This window comes from Larimichthys crocea, chromosome IV (assembly GCF_000972845.2).
Source record: "Larimichthys crocea isolate SSNF chromosome IV, L_crocea_2.0, whole genome shotgun sequence".
Lineage (NCBI taxonomy): Eukaryota > Metazoa > Chordata > Actinopteri > Sciaenidae > Larimichthys > Larimichthys crocea.
Genome location: NC_040014.1, coordinates 3,501,516 through 3,521,728, shown reverse-complemented (window position 1 = coordinate 3,521,728; position 20,213 = coordinate 3,501,516). Strand labels below are relative to the sequence as shown.

The 20,213-nt window shown below is 40.8% G+C and overlaps 1 protein-coding gene across 1 annotated transcript; it reads left to right on the top strand.

Annotated features, from left to right (window-relative positions):
- Window positions 1-383: 383 nt before the first annotated feature.
- bnip3lb (BCL2 interacting protein 3 like b) lies at window positions 384-13,502 on the top strand. The gene is made up of 7 exons (XM_027278562.1): window positions 384-662; window positions 802-885; window positions 4,553-4,784; window positions 7,355-7,433; window positions 7,764-7,867; window positions 9,081-9,230; window positions 11,030-13,502. The coding sequence occupies exons 2-7, from the start codon at window positions 828-830 to the stop codon at window positions 11,076-11,078; spliced, it is 672 nt and encodes a 223-aa protein (XP_027134363.1). The 5' UTR covers window positions 384-662; window positions 802-827; the 3' UTR covers window positions 11,079-13,502.
- Window positions 13,503-20,213: the final 6,711 nt, after the last annotated feature.

Below are 20,213 nucleotides of genomic sequence, written 5' to 3'. Positions count from 1 at the left end.
TGATTGCCTCATCGTTGATAGGATCTCATCATGCTTTCTTCTTATGCAATGTGTTAAAGCCTCTCTGTGATCCTCGAGGTTGTTCATGAGTTGCTAAATCACATCAAGATATCCAAGATCCATGTTGACACTATAAACAAACACAGGATCAGCTGATGTCACTGATTAGAACGGTGAAGTTAATCTCCACGCTGCTTCCTGCTGGTTATCAATCATTAAAAATTGACAGTGGAGTGTGTAAATCCAGCTGTGAGTCGGATGGACACAATTTAAAAAGCAGCTTCTCTCTGGCGCTTGAGCCACTCAGGGTTTATTGAGATCAGCTGATGTAGCGTCTGCTTGCAGAAAGCTAGACTTTGGCACACATCTGCCTCGTGTGCTGTGTACGTGCACGCACACACGCCCTCCTCTTTACACGGACAAATCGCGCTAACGCGCCAGACACACCACATTGTTTATGAAATGCTATTTTCTATCTGGGATCGATGCTCACAGATGTAGCCTGTAGCCGGTGTTTGTTTTTAATTCCTGCTCGTTATGTAATTCACACCCTCTCCTTTTGTTTATCAACGGGACGGTGTGACGTCACGAGCCAGCTCCGGGGGGTCTGAGCGGCTCGCGGGCTGCTGCTCCCAGACTGACGGAGAAAACAAACCGCAGCGGTGCGTTAGCTCAGCTAGCCGCTGTCTGACCAAAGCACGGGGCAGGGGGCGACGCTGCTCAGTTGTACTATCGCACGTCTGAATGTGTGCAGATACGGTAGTGCAAGTTTCTCACTGACTCGAGCCTTTTTTTATGCAGCCCACCCTGCTCACCAGGCACAAACGATGTCCGACGCTGCTAACGCTACTTCTACAGACAACAACGGAGACCCCGGGCTAAACGGTAAGCTAAATGTTAACAAATTACTGGACTGGAGCAGCCTGTCAGTGTATTTTCTCTCTGTGGAGTGTGTCGGGTTATGCAGCCGTACATTTCTAACAAGTTTATTGAGGGTTTTTTAATCGTTTAAATAGTTTATTTTGCCCGTTTATCTTTTTTTTTCCGCCGTGAAGCTACAGGGAAAGGGGGAAGGACTGAGAACGCTATGTTCCGTGTGTTTATTGACAGTGGGCGCACCAATGGCGTTTCGACACGCTTGACTGAGAGGCGAGCGAGCCAATCAGCGATCGAGGCGCAAGGGGGGTGGGTGGGAGTAAGCGTTGTCAACAAGGCGAGATGGAAGAAGTCAGAACTGGTAAAAAAAAAAAATGAGGCCAGAGACATTTAAACGTAGTTTTCACGTCCTCTACAGGCAATTCAACACTTTAAACAGCGTAGCAGCGTACGTATATAACGTTTATATATTTCTTCGTCTATTTATGTGTGTATTTTTATATTTAAGTATGGAAATATACCAAGATAAATAAAAAACAACCAAAATCTTTCAAAGGAATTGGAGTCTATCTCTAAATAAATGACTAACTCAGTTTGCATTTGAAAGCATCATATGAAGTGAGTGGAAATATATCACCTGAACACTGATTTGTTGAAATGGGATAGGCCACATACTGTATAAGGCCATCCAAGCTTGCATAGTCCATTAGAAACAAAGGCTTGTTTATTGCACTGCTGCACTGACTCAGAAGCCTGTTTAGAAAGCTCAAGTTTTACCACACTATGTGGGGCCGTGACTTGGCATGCTATTTATGGCCACAGTGACAAGGGGGGACAGACGTTTCAGACGCGAGGGAAGGTGGGGAAAGTGTTCCAGCACACAGCAGTGTTGGTACGTGGAGGTTGGGAGATTCAAAGCCGCACAATCTGGGCAGGAATCAAAACTTTCCAACCACTTTTTTTTTTTTTTCTAATTTTAAGAGACACATTTTCTACCAGGAATTTAACAACCAGTGATGGATGGTTACCTTTCTAAAAACTGCTCATGGTGTAAGCAGGTTGCCAATATTTGTCTGGTGGGTGGTAGTAATGATTTACCATGGTTACCGCCGGTATTTGTACATTCAACAGCATGTTAGGCTCCATCTACCCTCTGTTAAATGAGATGGAAAGCAACAAGTGTTGGTTTCATCAGACAGACTTGAGTTCTCTAGTTCTGATGTGTATTTTAGAGCAGTACATCTTTTTTGTTGTTGTTGTAAATACTATATCTTGAAAAGTCTGACCTGTTACAGCGACAAATAAGGCAATAAAAATACTTGGAGGAGGTGCTGCAAACATTTCAAAAGGATCAGACAGTCTGTTTCATCTGGGGCCCCATAATCCCTTGCACATTAACCCAGCACATATTTTTCGTTTTGCTGGCAAACACAGCGGTCATTATTAAATCTCACAGAGCAAAAATAACTTGATATAAGGTGTATAAAACGCACAACACGTTTTATTGGTGGCACCAGGATATTGGACTGTGACGCTCCATGCCGAGACATAGCTTTAGGGACAATAACACCTTGCGTTATCAGATGGAGGGGTCAGCGGTGTGCTCTGTTATCTGAGACTGATGTTATTTTTGGCCTTTCCTGGAGCTCTAACACAAAACATTCTTATCTTAATACCTGGGATCTTCAGGCAAGAGGCACCCGCCGCCCTCCTGTCTATACCTCAGCATCAGCGGATCAAAGGGGGTCACGTCGTATCTGCTTCCTCTAAACCCTCCCAGCAGCTCGTAACTGCTCTGTGGCCAGAATGTTCGGGAGCGTCAACGCCACGGCAGTGTGGTTTTAGTCCGCACAGTGGAGACAATGGGCTGTCAAGAGCAGCTTGGCTCGCAGTTCACCGTGTAATCTGCAGGATGAGTGCTAGTGCTGAGTCCAGGCCTGTTTTAGCTGGGTGGAGGGGGAGGGGTGTATCGTTTAGGTAGGGGGTGTAACTGGCCTGATGCCTGAACTGGTGAAAGCTCATGTGAACATGGTGTTTACTTGCAGTTATGGGGTCCTGTGACCTCTTCGGCATTCCTTCCTCTTTTTTATCTTTGTGAGCACAGAGGAAGAAAGTGTTTTTTTAGTGTGTGTGTGTTGTTTTTTTTTTTTTTAAAGCTGCATGACGACAAATACTCGACTACTTCTTTCCCCACCATTCCCCCGATTCTTGCCCTGGCTAACCTGCCCCTCCTCTGTATTTGTAACCCAGCTCTATGCCCTAAAAGCTGCCAGTCCATGCCTATCCCCAGCTCCCCAGCACGAACAGGGGGAGCGTCATATATCACAGTCAAGGTCTACGAGAAACCACAGTACATACATGGGCAGGCATTTACTGCCCTTTCATCACACAGCAGTAAATAGAGCTTTACTCTTGAAGTTCGTTGACGGATGGGCTCAGACTGTCTATCTTCTCGTCCTGTCCCAGCTTAGGATCAGGAAATCATTCTGACACCTTTCCCCTCTCGCTCTCATCCACGTGATTTTCTTTGGCTTTTTGCTGCACTTTGTGGATTACTGTGGGTTCTTGAACTCCCCATGCTAGTCAAAGGCATGTTTGGGCATGTCATAGTAAGAAAAGCAGAGGCACAGTTAACAATATTTTTCAGGCTTCTGTGTTGCTAATGCTGACAGGGGACCACCAGGACACTAAAACTTGAAAAGCGCCACCATTAATCGTTTTAGCTCCACCTGTGCTTGTCCTGCTATGACAAGTCAAATGTCTGTTGCTGTGAAAAGGTCCTTTGAGGCCAAGTATCACTTTCTCTCCCTCACTGACAGTTCTGACAGTATGTTAGAAATCTATCACTCTGTGGAAATAAATAAAGTAATACTTTCTCTCCACAAAAAAGTCAAAATCTAAATAGCTTTTCCTACAGTGTCTCCTGCTTAAGTCAAAATCTAAATAGCTTTTCCTACAGTGTCTCCTGCTTTAGAGGCACAGACAGCCTGATATTCCAAAAAATGTTACCAAAATGGTGGTAACATGCACCAAAGTGAAATAAGGTCAGAGTTAAATGATGCTTCCCAGTTGCACACAATGGTTTTAGTGGCCAGTGTAAGCAGTAAAAACCTGCTCCTTTGGGCATATCAGATCTTGCACTGAGCTGGATGTTGGCTTATTAGTTTACTGACACGACTTTACACCTGCTGTCTTCTCAGGCAATCCTGACTCTATCTGAACAGAGCAACTCTATGAGTCGTATGCACTGCTTTGTAGGACAGCTGGCTGCCAGGCTCACTATTTAAGACTTGTGTCCAAGTTTTACTTTAATAACATCTAGTAGTTCCCTACTGTCAGCTCATTATTTTTAGTTTTTTATATAAAAAGCATAAGGATAAAATTGTTTTATGTTAAATTAATTATTCAATCTGTTTATTTTTGGAAAAAAATATAACATAACATCCACTTTTTGCAATAGGACATTGTAATAAACTATGGTAGTCAACGTCTTCGTGCAGCACGAAATATAATCGTTAAGTGTGTGGGTGGGGACATAAAATCTGGGTGAAAAATTGATCTTTTTAAATGGATTTGTTTGTTTTGGTGGAAATCGTTTAAAATCCAAACAGGAAAACATTGGCAGCACAGACAGCAGTGAGTGAATGAAAGTTGGTGTGTCTGTTTATTCCCACAGGGTCCTGGGTGGAGTTGGAGATGAACAGAGGCACAGCAGGATCAGCGCAGCCGTCCACCACAGACGGGCCGGCCCCAGGCCTGCTGCCCCTCCCTCAGGTGGAGGAAGAAGAGGCCATGGTGGGTGGGCTGGAGCACGTCCCATCATCGTCTTCGATCCATAACGGAGACATGGAGAAGATCCTGCTGGATGCCCAGCACGAGTCGAGTCGCAGCAACTCCTCGTGCGACAGGTAGTGTTAAAGAGGAACGTCACAGATTTTACATATCAAGCTGTTTTCACGTGTTGGGGAGTCATACTGCGTGTGCGAAAACAGTTTTGTAAATGCTGTTGTGTCCCCACAGGGAGCTGTGTGAAGTCTGATAAATGACATCAGTGGCCTAAACTCAGCTGACTATAAATGAATAGTCTCTCTCTATCTCTGTTTGAGGTTAGCAGCCTGAGATTTATAAGAAAGATATAAGATAAGATTATGTTTATAGTTTTAGGTACCAAAATCTGTCTCAGTATAGTTTTACATCTCTCCTCTCACAGTTCTCTGGAGCTCTGGCAAGAACAGTGTTTTTTATGTTGTGTTTTGTCTCATTAATATTAATGAGCCTCTCCTCTGATTGGCTTACTGTTTTCTGAGTGAAGCACGACTGGGCCAACCACAGGTAACAGATTGTAGTGTTCCTAGATGGTGGGTTAGAACGGGCTGTGCTGAAAGCATGGCTGAAGGCGATGATTGTATAGTTGTGACATCACAACCGTACGGAAGTCCTGGTGATTTTGTTTAAAGGGACAGTTTCTACATATGGGCTGTGTGCATTTCTCCATGGATCGAGCGTTTTGATACTAACTTTCTCCATCATTAATCCAACACTGTTATATGCTCAGTAGAGTATTTTAAGAATCCTCTGAAGATGTTTTGATGCAGTTCAAAATATCCCAGGATCTGCCTATTGAAGGATCCCCAGAAGACATAAGAGTCCTTAGTAGCTCCAGGGATGCTTTTCTGTAGACTGCATAAATAGCATAATAGAAAAAATGAGGACTATTTATTTAAAAATGCCACAAACAAAGCAAAATGATCATCATTTAACTCAAAATTAAGCCGGTTTAGTTGAACAGGTGCTTCCATTTCTGAATCTGTAACATTTAATACAGATGAAGGCACAGGAATTTCCACCATGATCACAAAGTCATGAGTTCTTGGGTTCATACAAGGTGTGTTTATAGTTGTGGAAGATGGAGGCCGCGTGGAGAAGCCGGTTGCCGTCTAATGTTCCTTACTTTCACTCAGTTTGGAGCAGTCTGTCTCACTTCACGTCCATGCTACGTGCTGAGAGTTCTGATTCTTCTTTTTTGTTGTTGTTTTTCAGCCATCGTACTTTTTTTTTTTTTTTTTTTTCAGTAAAACAAACTATAAAAATTGTAGGACAGTTCAGACATTCAGACAACAGAAGCCCCGGGTAGCTTGACTGAAATATAACTTTCCAGCAGAGATACACAGATGGCTATTCATCTGCTAATCACCCAATAAAAGCCCAGAGGGAAAAGTGTAACAAAAACCCCCTCTTATAAGTGTTTTAAAACTGATCACTCTGCTTTTAAAACCTCTCAACTTTCCTTAATATACCAGTGGAAAACTGAAGTCAGCCCGCACATCAGGGGTGGATTCTCTTCCATAGCTGCAGCTTTCAACAGTTGAGTCAGCTCCAACTTCAGCTTCCGAAAACACAATGATGTCTTCGTTTTATTGAGAAAAACCCTGACCCTTCAACTCTCAGTCACATCATGTGCTTTGTGTGTACTCCTCGAGGCTGTGATAAAGCCGAGCTTATCAGAGCGCTGGCAGTCAGCTGTCGGTGAGTCATCTGGGGAGGATTGTGAGTGTTTGAGCCACTGTACCAGAGCGCAGGACTTTACTGCTTGGCAAAGAACGGTTAAACATTCTATACTGTCAACAAACATGCATGCCTGCAGGGCGGAAAGCTGTACATGAGAGGTGTCATTTCACATGACAAGGAGTGCTTATATTAGAGCTGGGAGATAGCCGAGGTTACTTTTATTTGCAACTGATTTCATTTATTTTTTATTTAATCATCAAAATAGTTAAGTGATAAATAATTTAATAATTAAGTGTCCTGGCTTTTACACCAAAGCATGTAAGTTTGTCAAGAGACTTAGCTAGAAGTAAAATATATTCTTATTAGAAATTATATTGTTGGGGCGGTCGGTAGCGTAGTGGTTAACGCGGCCGCCCCGTGTGTAGAGGCTATAGTCTTTGCTGCAGCCGGCCCCGATTCGAGCCCCGCATCAGACGGCCTTTGCTGCGTGTCATTTCCCTCTCTCTGCCCCCCTCTGTCTATCTTCAGCTGTCCTATCGTTAAAGGCATAAAAGGCCGAAAAATATAATTTAAAAAAAATGAAGAAATTATATTGTTTTGACTGTATATTAAACATCAGATGGCCCTGATACCACGGCAAAAGGAGAAGCTGTGGTTAAATAGTGATACACTTTCAAGATTTCATAGTAGTTTGTTAAATTTACGCACATCTGAAGCACTGTAACCATGGTTACCTATTACTATCCCTTTTGCGCAGATTTTGTGATGTTTGAGGTGTTCTGTCACGTTTTGTCCTAAACACCTGCCAATCAATCAGAGACAAATATTTTTCACTCCCTGGTATGAAGCCTGTTAAGTCACACACCAGCACTTCAGAGCATGATGTGAAGTTCTTAAGGAGTCACGAGTTTGTGACTTTTCAAATGCGACGCCTCTGATTTGTTGGAGGTTTTTTCCACTCTGCCCACAGCCCTCCGCGGCCCCACAGTCCCCAGGATGATGGACAGATCATCTTTGACGTGGATGTGACCAGCAGAAGAGACAGCCAAGTAAGAGCTTGTGCGCCTCTCAGGTTCTCCATCAGCCCATTGCCATGGCAACCTCAACCACCTGCCCTGAAGGGGCACATGTGCACGAGAATGACAACTGCTGCCTGCCTTTAGTTTCCATGGAGATGGCTGCCACACCTAGTGTGGATTTCTGTGTTTTTGTGCACAGAATGCCACCACCATCACTTCCACTCTTCTGCACTCTGATGACAGAGTTTTAAACTGATTTGAAATGAGTGAAAAATATACATTGTTTTCATAAAAGAGTAGTCACAGACATAAAGCCTGAAGGCTGAGGTTTTGTGTGTGTGTGTGTGTTTGTGTCTTTAGTCAGAAGAGGACGTCTTGGACAAGGAGAGGGACATGGACATCCTGATGAAGGACGCAGATTGGGTTGCTGACTGGTCTAGTCGACCAGAAAACATTCCCCCTAAGTAAGTCTCAACTCAGTAAACATCAGCGTAATGTCTCCATGGCGACCAAACACACAGCTGCTTGTTTGTTCTGTAAAAGTGGTTAGTCATTATGGAAATAAAGTTCCAAATAAATCCAGCTGCCAGATATAGTGTAAGACGCTCTAGTGCTGACCTAATTATTTTCAAAAATCTGAAGAAAGATTTTCAGATTTTGTCTTGTGTCGATCATCTCAGATTTTTTTTTGTTTTCTATAATTGCCTCCTCGGTTACGATTTTTAGCTGCAGCCACAGTCATATAAACTGTTGACTGCTTATTTCGTCATTATTTGTGCCCTGGGTTTATTTTTATTATTTCATTATGTATTATTATGTTTATGAGAAATAGGTCAACAAAATCATTTTGAATATTCTCTATATCAAAACAGGGGGAACAAAACTGACTCTTAGTGCTGCACACAAAATGTGTATACACAAAGGTTCTAGAATAAAAAGATGTCATAGATGTTGGAATGATCCAGCCAACGTTTCCTAACATATAAATCCTATAGATAAGCCAGTTTAGCATGGGCTAGATGTGTGTGTATAATGTGATCTTCAGTCTGCTCAGACAGCAGTCATAACTGAAGTCATCCACAGATGTAGCTTGGTGCAGCTATAACCTAAAATTAAAGACGGACTGTAAGGAAGTAAGAAGATAGAAGTGAATCTCTCTAGACACACAAAGCTGATTTGTCATTTGTGGAAAACTACTGTTGGTTTACAACTTATGACTATTTTCATTATGAATTAAACAACAGATCCATCCATCCAACTTGTCCATCATAATTTTCATGTTTAGGTCCACAAATTGCTTCTTTCAAACAACATGTAAAATATGCAAAATGGAAACAATTTGTAGGAGCTATTCTGCTCTTCAGGAGTCCTTAAACATGAAAACATCTCTATTTATTTATAGAGAAAGAACACTTCAAACCCAATTAGCAGCATGAACACAAAGTAACATTAAAACATTAACAACAGAATAGAACAGTTAAAATCTGCATTCAGCAGGAAACCTTTAGATCCAATCGAATATATATCCTCATTAAGTACATATTTCTGTTCTCTCACACTTCAGTTTTATCATCAGCAGCTTTAACCAAAGAGTGTTTGTCTGTTTGAACGAATGACAGTAAATGGTAGATAGGGGAATAATCATCATGATTGACAGGTGTCATGTGATTTGTGCAGGGAGTTTCATTTCCGTCACCCTCGACGCTCTGTAACACTCAGCATGAGGAAGACTGGGGCCATGAAGAAAGGAGGCATCTTCTCCGCCGAGTTCCTCAAAGTCTTCATCCCTTCGCTGCTACTATCACACATCGTGGCTCTGGGACTGGGGTAAGAAGAAAACACACACCACAGATCACATGTCAAGCAATGTTCTTTCATCAGCGAATGACCAACACGGATTACTGTGACACACTACTGTGAATGTTTTTGTAGTTTTATTTTTATTTTTAGCAGAATTTGTGTTTTTATTTTTAGAATAACATTTCCCAGTGGGCCCACTAGGTGGAGCTGCACATCCACAGACGTGACTCAGCCGTGTCCCTTCCTTCATATCTGTGTGACAAACTGGCAGAGCAGCTGCTGACTGAAAAGCTGCACACCTGCTGCCTCACAGAGAGCTCTGACACTCCCACGAGCACTTTTTGTTTGCAATGACACATGTTACAATAATCCTGGCTCATCAGTCAGATAATGTCACAGCAATAATACCTCAGACAAAAGTCTTGTACATAATGTGGCATTCAACGAGTGTCATTAACTAACTTGTCTTAATCACTAGATCAGCATCAGCTATTCTGTGGTTTATATAGTTATGTAATAAATCACTGAACGGGAACTTAACAAGGGGATAATTGTTTTATTATTCATATTTCCGTTTATTTTAATCTTTTATAATCATCTTGGAGTTCCTTATTTTGTAAAGTTGTTTTTTAGTCTATAGAGCTGCCTTTGGTGTTTTTAGTCTCTATGCAGAGATGACTCATATCGACATAATTTACGGCTGGTATCAACTGTCAAAAGCTGCCAGTAATCATCCAATATCAGGTTTACTCTTTACTGTGGAGACTGGATTTAATTGCAAAAAATAACACAACGGGGATCTGCTTGTCTTTCAGTAAGTCCCTGGATACTACTGTTAAATTACAAAAATATAATGAAAAACACATCAGGTGTCTGAGAAACTTCTTAAGTAGGGAACTTCACACAGATTTGTGCTTCGATTTCTTGGCTTCAACTTCAAAAACCATACCCCAATAACCGTATCTCCTCTTATCAAGCAATAAAACACAATATATTAAGAAGGTGTTGCTAAATCATCTCAGTGTGAAGTTAGACACTGTAGAAGAGATGAAGGAATAAAGGCACTTCATTTTTGGTTATTACTGACCAGTAGTTTCCAAACTTTCTTTTTCATGACCACATTTGGGAGCCGAACAGTTTTTACACCCCTATAGCACATTGTTGGTTTTTCATCTTTATCAGTAAGACAGGGAAAACTAGTAACAATTTGAAGTTGAATTTCTTTTCATGAATGTTTCTTAATATGTTCTGGCATTTAGATACTTTGTCTAAACTGCTTTAGTTTTTACACAAGGCTTTATTGGTTAAACTCTAGAACAAGGGCTTCTTCATATTTTGGATTTGATTGATGTGTTTGCTTGAGTTCCTCTCCCCCTGTCACAGGTCTGTCAGTCTTGTACACATCGTGTTGCTTTCTCAATAAATCTGACTAACCTCAGAGCACTTGGTGAATTAATCATGACATACATGACAGGCATGTGACTGGAGCTTATGCCCCACAACACAGATGAAAAATGGTGGCAGATGAAAAGATCAGAAAAAACAAACAAGAATTTCATTTCTGTCATGTTTTCTTTTCTTTTTTTCATCTGTTTTTATTTCATTTCTGATGCTTATTTCATTTTTAATGACATCACCTTGTTGCACCCTCTTCTGCAGTGCTTTAGTAGAACTCGACTAGAGAATTAGCACCACCAGGTGTTTATATTGATGCACTAAACTCCTAATATTCACATAGCAGTAGTGGATGGTCACCTGTTGTAGCGAGGCTTTGTTGGATGGTGATCTGTAACCAGCTCCCTGTCTGTGCACCTTCTTCTCAACAGAGTCTACATCGGAAAAAGGTTGACCACGCCACCCACCAGCTCCTTCTGAACCTGACACATGGAGAAAAGTGCCTGAGAAGTGGCCACGAGTTGTTGAGAAAGTTTTGCTGTCGTGAGAAGAACGCCCGTCTCTCCTCGCTCTGTCCCGCCTGCCCCTGCTTTCCCCCCCCTCGTTCCTGAGATATGACATGTTCTCAGGAGAAATGCATCTGTCTTTTCCTCTCTCTATCCCCTTCCCCAACTTTCCCTTTTTTTTCTTGATCAATGTTCTCTCGACTGTCTGTAGATACCCCCTCTCTCCCTCCTCATACCCTTCACTCATTTGTATAAGCTTTTCAAAGAATGAATAAGGTCATATTTTCCCTTTTCCCCCAGCAATTTGGGTTTCAGTGTTTCTAACGGGTGGGCTTTCAGGGAGGGTCACAGCATCATACTAAACTCTTTCCCTTTGATTATCTGACAACAAGGGAGGACTGCCCAGTTTTAGAACTGACCACAGATTGTGCCACATACACAAGTAGCCCAGTGCTCGATCTCGGAAAGGGTTCGACCAAATTCAGAGTCGGCTACGCAAACTGAAAAAGTGATCATGCCTTTATGAAAGTAGCCATTTTGTTCATTATCTTTAGGTAATATCGTTTTTTAAAATTTATTTTACAACAATGGTGGTTTATTGTGAAGTTGTAATGATGAAAGGAGTTACCATAGTGGCCATCCCAAACCACAAGCACTCATGAATTGCACTGGGAGGGGAGTCTCCGGCTCCACGGTGTGCCAGATGAGAGAGATTTATGTGACATTTTCTTTGATGAAAACTAAGAATTCTATTCAGTCCTGCATTTAAATGAATATTTTTGCAAAGTGACAATAACTGGAAACCAGGGTGTCGCTGTGTGTTGTCCTCGTCCCTCTCAGTGTGTACACTAACAGTAATTTTGTGGTTGGGTTTCGGGTAACAGCGCTGCGTGGTTCAGAAATGTTCAGTCGTCTTTCCAAACAGTCCACGTGGTCCTTCCAGTGAGCCTCCTGGTTTGTCTGCAACATATTGTAAAGCTGAGTTGGGCATGAGCGGTCAGTTCACACTTACTTTTACTCCAGATGGGGCTGGATATTACGTGGTACTCTGCTGATTGTTTCATATATTTTTAGATATTTAAGGCATCAAAAAAGATTTGATATAAGAAGACAGCCTAATATCATAAGATTTGAAATGGAGAAATTGCTTTTGTTTGCTTGAATTGTGACATTTTATTTTTTAAAAATCTTAAAAAAAGGTAAATGAAGTATTAACTTGAAACATGTGACTTGCTTCGGAGATATTAGTTTGAGTAGAATTGTTTTTAAAGCAGCTGTCTTTCAGAAAGATGTCCAAGTGGTAGCCAGCCCTGCATTCTAACACTCCAACAACACTTTGCCAAAACGTTCACAAAACAAGCAGAAATAATTAATCAAGCTGCAGATGAAAGAATCTGATTCCAGGGTCTGTGTGAGTATAGACAGGCAGAAGGTACTAGGTGATCCTCACTGTGATATTTGCTGGAGTGACACGGCAAACGTGCAGCAACTTCCACTCGACTGAAGAGGGGTTTGTTTTTATCGAACAAGACTCTAGTTCATGCATAAATGCAGGTACTTGAATAACATGATTGCTTGACCGCAGTATCTCTGAGGCTGGACTGTGGTCAGTTTTGTCCCAAGTGGACCTTCCGTAGCCAGACTTGGGTCAAATGATATTCGATTTAGAAGTCCAGATTCCAAGGAAGATGCAGTTTTTCTTCCACTAACTGGTTTGTTGCTGACTACTTGTACATGATGAGTTCAAGTTTTAAAGGTGAACATTTAAAGGGGAACCAGCGGGGTGACATTTTTGACAAACACAAATGGAAATGCAGTCAGATTTTTGCTAGATGACAACAAAATGGACGATGCTTTGTTGCCTTTTCAAAAAAAAAAAAGCTTCTCCATGAAAGAATTCAGCTGCAAACACTATTTGACCCAGCAGGTGGACTCGCGATGTGTTATCTTTTTGTTTTACCTCTTATGACAGACTCATGAACTACCAACAGTGACTGTTGTATCGTCTCCATCTCAGCCTGCACTGTTGTTTAGTGCGACATTCGTCTCTGCCTGTGTTTGTACATGCAGCATTTGACAGTGACATTTCGGATTGTTCTTTCCTGTTTTGGTTTGTTTTGAGTTGTTCGTTTTTTTTGTTGTTGTTGTTTTTGTTTTTTCCTGAAGATTGTGAACACACAGAGTGGAAGTCGAATTTAAAAGTGTGAGAATATGAACCGTCTGTTGTTGATGGCAGGGCCTAATAGGATATGGAAGGTGTGGAAAGAGATTTCCCTCAGACGATGGTCTAACAGTAGTTATTGTAATGATGCATTTTGCTTGATTTTTCTTTTTCCCACTACATTTGGAAAAAAAAAAGATAAACATTTTGTCATTAAAGATTACCTGAATGAAGCGACTCTCTGAGCATGCCTTTTCTTTAACTTCTGACTACTATATTTAAATAAATAACGTTAAGCAAATTAATCCAGTCTTTTAAAATTTCTCCGAAATTTCCAGAAAATCTCTCTCCATGCGACGTTAAGCTGGGGCTTTCCATGGGAATTATGGAAATTAATGGGAATTAACTGGACAGCGGGGGTAATTTAGTAATTGGGGATAAGCTAGCATCATGATGAGCTTCATAAATGTTCAATGAAATGATGAGGCTATAGCTTATTTAGTATCTAACTTTTCAGCTAGCTGTCTGTATTAATACATTTTCATGTGCTATTTGCAAGTTCAATATTAATACCACACATTAAATATATTTACCCCATAATAGCATCAAAGCTTACTTCACTTTATGTAGTCCATGGACTCAAATGTGTAGCTTCAATAGTCTTATGCTCTGAGCTCTAAAGTGTGGTCCAGGGTTGTAGAAATCAACAACCCGACAACACAGACGTCCTGTACAAAAAAATTGTCTCCACTTGCTGAGGAGACTGAGCTCCTTTGGAGTGTGCAGGACTCTGTTAAGAACTTTGACACTGTGGTAGCATCTAGCAGTGCGACTGCAAGTCCTTCATTCCAACAGCTGTTACACTCTTTAACACCAGTATGACTTTTTTCTATATATTTATTATTTATGGGTAATTTCTTATCCACCTGTCATATCTTAATGTCCTCAATTTAACTGAATTCTTAGTTTTGTGGATGCTCAAATATGAAACTCTCAACGCCTTGAACTCATTGTTTTCATTGCTCGCCTATGAAATGATACAAGTGTTTTGCTTGACCAGCAGGCAGAGAAGTATCTACAATATTCAGTTTACTATTACTTAAAAGTGATAAAAGGATATAATTCTCAAACTTGTCGATCCAATTTTGCCACTTAAGTTCCAAAAGTAGGCATAAAAATGGAAAACTGACAAACTTTGAAGAAACCAAAGGGTTAACAATGCATTGCCAAAGCATTGTTTACATTTTGTTTTATCATTTCATTGTTAATTGTGAAGTTGTCTTAGATGAAGTGTTTTGTTTTTTCCGTCTACTTGGTTCCACACTCCGTCACCCTCAGCAGCTAGATCGCCGCCATTGTTTTTCTGGACATGACTCAAGCCCGCAGCAGCAGCAGAAGCTTCGCCTACGCCTGATGAGTCGGCACACATAGTTAAGACCTGAGGCATTGGGCCTCTAAGGAAATCACAAGACGTTTTCAAGCTCTCCGGAAATTCCTGTGAGCTCTGCTCGACAGTTACAGTGTGGAGGTAGAAAAGCAGCTGAGGTGAGAAGACTGTAAAAACAACTACATTTAGTGCTGGCAAATACTTCTCTTTACTGAAGAACAGCACTTGTGGGGTTTGGGTTTGTTAATCGTCTTTTGACCTCAGTTGTTTGTTTTTCATATTGCTTCCTGTCAAATATAACATTCCCAGAAGTTGTTCTTTGAAGAGCCCTCATCCATCAAACCAGTGACCCTGTGTGACCTGGATGTTTTAGCTGTCAGCTGTTTGCTGAAACCAGAGCAGGGAGTCATTCAGGAAGAAACCATGTCAACACTGATGTTAAGTGTTTAAAAGCTGAAGAACGCAGCGTGTCCGTGAACCTTCTGCACAGAGCTGACAGGGGAAGCACTGCACCCCAGTGGTGGACACACTGCAGTGCCTGCAGTTATTTCCTGAGAAATATTTACCCACAATGATCATTTAAACTGTCATCTACAAAGTGTTCTCTTGCCAGTGTCAGTGCATGAGCATTAAAACATGAAGCCATGTTTCTTTCTCATGCAATAACAAACATCTACACATAGAACATCTACTCACGTTATGTGTTTTCCCTGTTGTGCTGCTTTATGAAGCTTTAAGTTAAGTAGAATTCTATGTATGTTCACCATCACTAGGGCTATTATTCAAGCCTTCCTAACATATAACATCTCTAACATAACTCTGTTTTCTTTGCCCCTCCACCACCCTATTTTCACCAGGGTTAAACTCCCATTTACAACTCTTCCTCTCCAAATGAACAGTAAGAATTGGATTTTACTCCCTAATGTCTAAAGCGGATTTATATATAAATGTCTATATGCTTTACTTTACACATGTTCTTCGCCAGGTTCACTTGGTTTTGTTCAAATAACTGGGGAGGAACTGGGAATAAAACATCCTTATAGAAGTTGTGTTTGCCCGCTGGTGCTCTAAACACATTCTAAATATTCTGTGCATGTGTGTTTGCTAATCAGTTAGTTTGACATTTTTGGGAATATACGTATTCTCTTGCAGAGTGTTAGATGAGATGTGTGCTCTATATGAAACTAACAGCTAGTCTGGATTTATCTAAAGGTGACAAAATCTGCCTAATACCTCTAAAATTCACTAATTAATGTGATTTCTGTTTATTTAATCCACAAAAAAGTGTAGATGACAAATTATCCTAGCAGTGACTGAAGAAATAGTCTGACACATAACCCTCCTGTAGTTTTTACACTTTGATTTGCATATGGATTAAACATACTGACAAATTTGAAGTTCTGGACAGAGCCAGGCTAGTGGTTTCCCCCTGCTTTCAGTCTTCATGCTATGCTGACCTAGCTGGCTGCTGGCAGTTTAAGTTTCTTGTTGTTCTCATTTAAAACAGGTGCAGCTATGTGTAAAACAAAGATAATGAGACGTTAACTGAGATCAGTGCATTGGGGAAAATATAGAAGACAATGTAAAAGTTACAGCATGAAAAGCGTCTAGAAAATTTCAAAACCCAACTTTATGTTCAATTGACTGAGATTGTGTCAAATGGACATTTCCATTGACCTAATTAATGCAATAGATATGCCTATACAAGTCAGAAGTTCACATAATCTAGGCTTTTAAATAAAGGGAAGTCTATGAATATTGTGTCAGTGATGAATTATGTCCCCTTGTGTTCAGTGTTAATCAGGTAAATAATAAGACATCTGAAAGTAACCCCTCCTGAGCCCTGCTTCCTCTCTCCTCCAGTCCCCTTCCTCCGCCTTCCCTATATGGAACCTCAGAACACCTGTTCCTAGCCAATCCGGGCACAGTCTGAGACACGTAGCTCCTCCCACTGCAGCTGATGGCGTTACCATGGGTTACAGGGTGGTGGCCAGCTCTGTCTCCATCCCTCTGGTGGGGATACTTTCCTCCTCATCTCCTCAAGATTCAGCAGCACTACACTGCAGCAGCTTTCCCTGCCAGATAAAGACACACTGTGTGATCAAGCAAGATGAGGAACTCAGAATCTTGACAGCCCATCAATAATTTGGAATATTTCAGTGTTGTCATGTGCCAAATTAGGTTTTTTTTTTTTTTTTGATGCTGTGTTTGTAGATGACGACAGTAACCAACTGATCAAACTGCACACTGCAGACACATGAAGCCATTAAATGCAGCAAAAGCTGTTTTAATAATTTACAGGGATTCATAGAACAAAGTCAATAACATGCTGCATTTAATATCAGTGCCTCTTCCTGTTTGCTTCCCGTCCTCATTCACTTCCACCTGACTTCCATGTTGGAAGTCCAACTGAGATCATATCTTTCTCCCTTTTAAAGATCTGTGTTAAGTCATGAGTTCTTCTTATTATTTGGGTATATATTAATGGTGTTGAAGGGTATGGAGCATGCTGTTTATCATCTAAACTGAGCAATGTGGATATTTGCAGTTACATTTTTTAAGCTGTTCAGTTTACCAGTTTATCAGCTTTCTAGTGGTGGACTTTTCCTCTGGTGGTTGTTGGTTGGTTAGTTGTTCGGCAAGTCAAGGTCCAACACAATACATGACAAAACAGCTTGTAGATATGGTGGCCTTTAAAATCACAAAATATTCTTTGTCTACACTGAGAAACAACAGCATTTGGACTGGATAATAGACAGACTACAGGCATTATCATGAAACAATGAAAGAGTGTGTGCACACGCTAGCAGTTCCATAAGTTATGTATCAGTGGTGCTTTTTAACGCTAACATCAGCATGCTAGAATACCGTGCACTGCTGCAATGACAATGATATCATGCTGATTTTTTACCTGGTATGTTGTTACCATGTTCACCATCTTAGTTTAACATGAGCATGCCAACATTCGGAATGTCATTAAATTTGTTACAAAGTTTACCTGATGATGGTGCTAGAGGAAAAAAAAGGATCCCCAAAGTCAGTAGGCTTCATCCTCTTGGGACCATGATGTTTGTTCATTTTAATGGTAATCAAATAGTTGTTAAGATATTTCAGTCTGCGACAAAGACTACCTGAACATCAATATTTAGATGTAAATGTTGGACTAAATCTGGATTATCCACCCTGTAAAACAGGCCTCAGATGACCGGGAGAAGCTGAATCCACAGCTTCTTTATGTGCCATTTAGTGCCATGCGGTCTTTTTTTTTCAATTTTACTTTTTAATTTGACTTTTATTTAACCAAGTAAATAGTCCCCTTGGAAACTCATGATAACAGCATTAAAGTTGCAGACAATTCAGTGGGGGGCCCACGGCTCATTTTTTTCCCAGGGCCCCAAGTGTTCAGAAAGGAAGGCTGAAGTGAATGGTGCTTCTGTTCTATTCTTTTCTGTTTTATTCATTTCTATCAAATCTTTATCTTTGTTGTCTTTTGGCTTTCAAAACTTTAGCTCCAGCTTCATGATACTTTCGCTTTCGTTTCAATTTCTTCCTTGCAAAATCCATCAAATTGATTTAGTTCAGATTGACAAACCGCTGTGTAACCCGAACCGAGTCAATAATTTAATCTCATAAGCAGTTCCAGTATGTTTTCAAGAGGTGCAGCAGATTAGAGTCCACTCATACTGCTGATCTCACTACTTGTCCTACATCTGTTCCTGGATGCCAGGACCGTGCCCTTCCTGCCCAGAGACCAGACTCTCCCTCCGCCTCCTCCAACTGTTTATCGGGCACGCTGCCAACTTTCCCTTCTAATTATCTAACACTCCCTCCTGTCTATGTTCTCAGTGGGGGACGTTTGTTTTGTTCATGGAATGACAGCTCAGCAAGAACGGAGGAGGGGTTTAAGTGCACTGTTTAAACCTCTGGGTGTGGCTGAAACCTTCAATGTTTTCACTTTTTAAAAGTCACCTCTGACATTCAGACATCAGACTTTGTTATCCTCTACTACAGAGATGACCACCCATACACACACACACACACACACACACACACACACACACACTGGCCCTCTGAGCACTCTGGGAGAGGAAATAGTAGCAGCGAAGCCATTTGCTGCCCAACACGTTGTTATGGAAACTGGGCTGACATAGGCTCAGTGTTAAAATGTTTTCCATGTCCACTTGTGCAGGAGAGTTTTTGTCTGTTACAATGTGAGTCAAGAATTAACAATGTGTGTGTTAGAGTAACCGGTTCCTGCCTGCTCTTATCGATCCCCATGCAGCACTGATTTATTTATACCTTACAGCCATCTATTCTGTGTGGGGCTCAGCTGAAAATGGAAAACGTCCATTACAAACCATAATTAATGTAACTACATATTACTTACAATGATCTAACTTTACTCTGAGCCACATGATAGGTTCATGAAGATAAATGTACATATGTGAGATATTACTAGTTGTCATGACTCCTGTCCAGTGACTTAACTTCAATAAGAGTTTTCATGACTTAAAATGCATAAAATCTCTAATATAATAATGTCATGTACAGCACAGAGTGGTTAATATAATACCTGTGACATCCTGATCACAGCTGTGGTGTGTGATATATTCCTGGCCTGCTTTTGTCTTTATAGTCATATTTCTATGTTCCTTATCATTATTAAATAAAAGTTACATATATAAACACATACATAATTGCTTAGACTACTTTCTATTACTACTACGACTACTTTCATATGATTTTATTCTAATGTGTTGAGGATATTTAAAAGTTTTTCAGTAACAGTCACATGACATTGTCACATCAGATTCATAATGCGTCTCTCATTATGTCATACCAGAATAATATAATGTACTGTACATTAATAATTTGGTATGACACAATAATAATGTGCTGTGTGCTTAATGACTTGACGGTCGTTACAATGGCACTACGACTTACAAGTTTTAAAACTGCTGTTAGGATTGCAGTTAAAAATACCGAATTATGTGCCAAAACTACACGCCACTTTTCTAGTTTTCTAGTTATGTGTATGTAACATTGTACATGTTTTCGAGAATTTTGTCTAACACACCACACCTGCTCTAACATGAAACAAGCTCACTACATTACAGTGTCCTCAAATGCCTCAAATGTTCAGTAAATTCTCACTGTCATTACTACATATTGATGAGGCTGGATGTGTTTTTCTGAAGGTAAAAAGTCAATGGAAGCCATGTTATGGTCACAAGTAGTACAGGGCAGGGAAACACACGTCTCACTCTATATATTCAGTATTTAATGTACTGTAACTGCAGGTTGGTGTACTGTGGGCTCACAGATGTGTATACAGTAGGAGTGTAGTGAGTGACCCAGGGGGTGTATTACTCTGCTATACGACAGCAGAGAGTGAACTGCATCAAATGAATTGTAACCTTGTGGGAGACGATCTGATGCTAAAAAGTGTCAAGTTTGCAAAGACTGAAAGCACTGGTCTAAGCAGTGCAGGGGTTTGCAGGGGTAACAGTCAATATTAAGAACATAGTGAGGTTTACAGATCTACTGTGCAGTGAGAGATT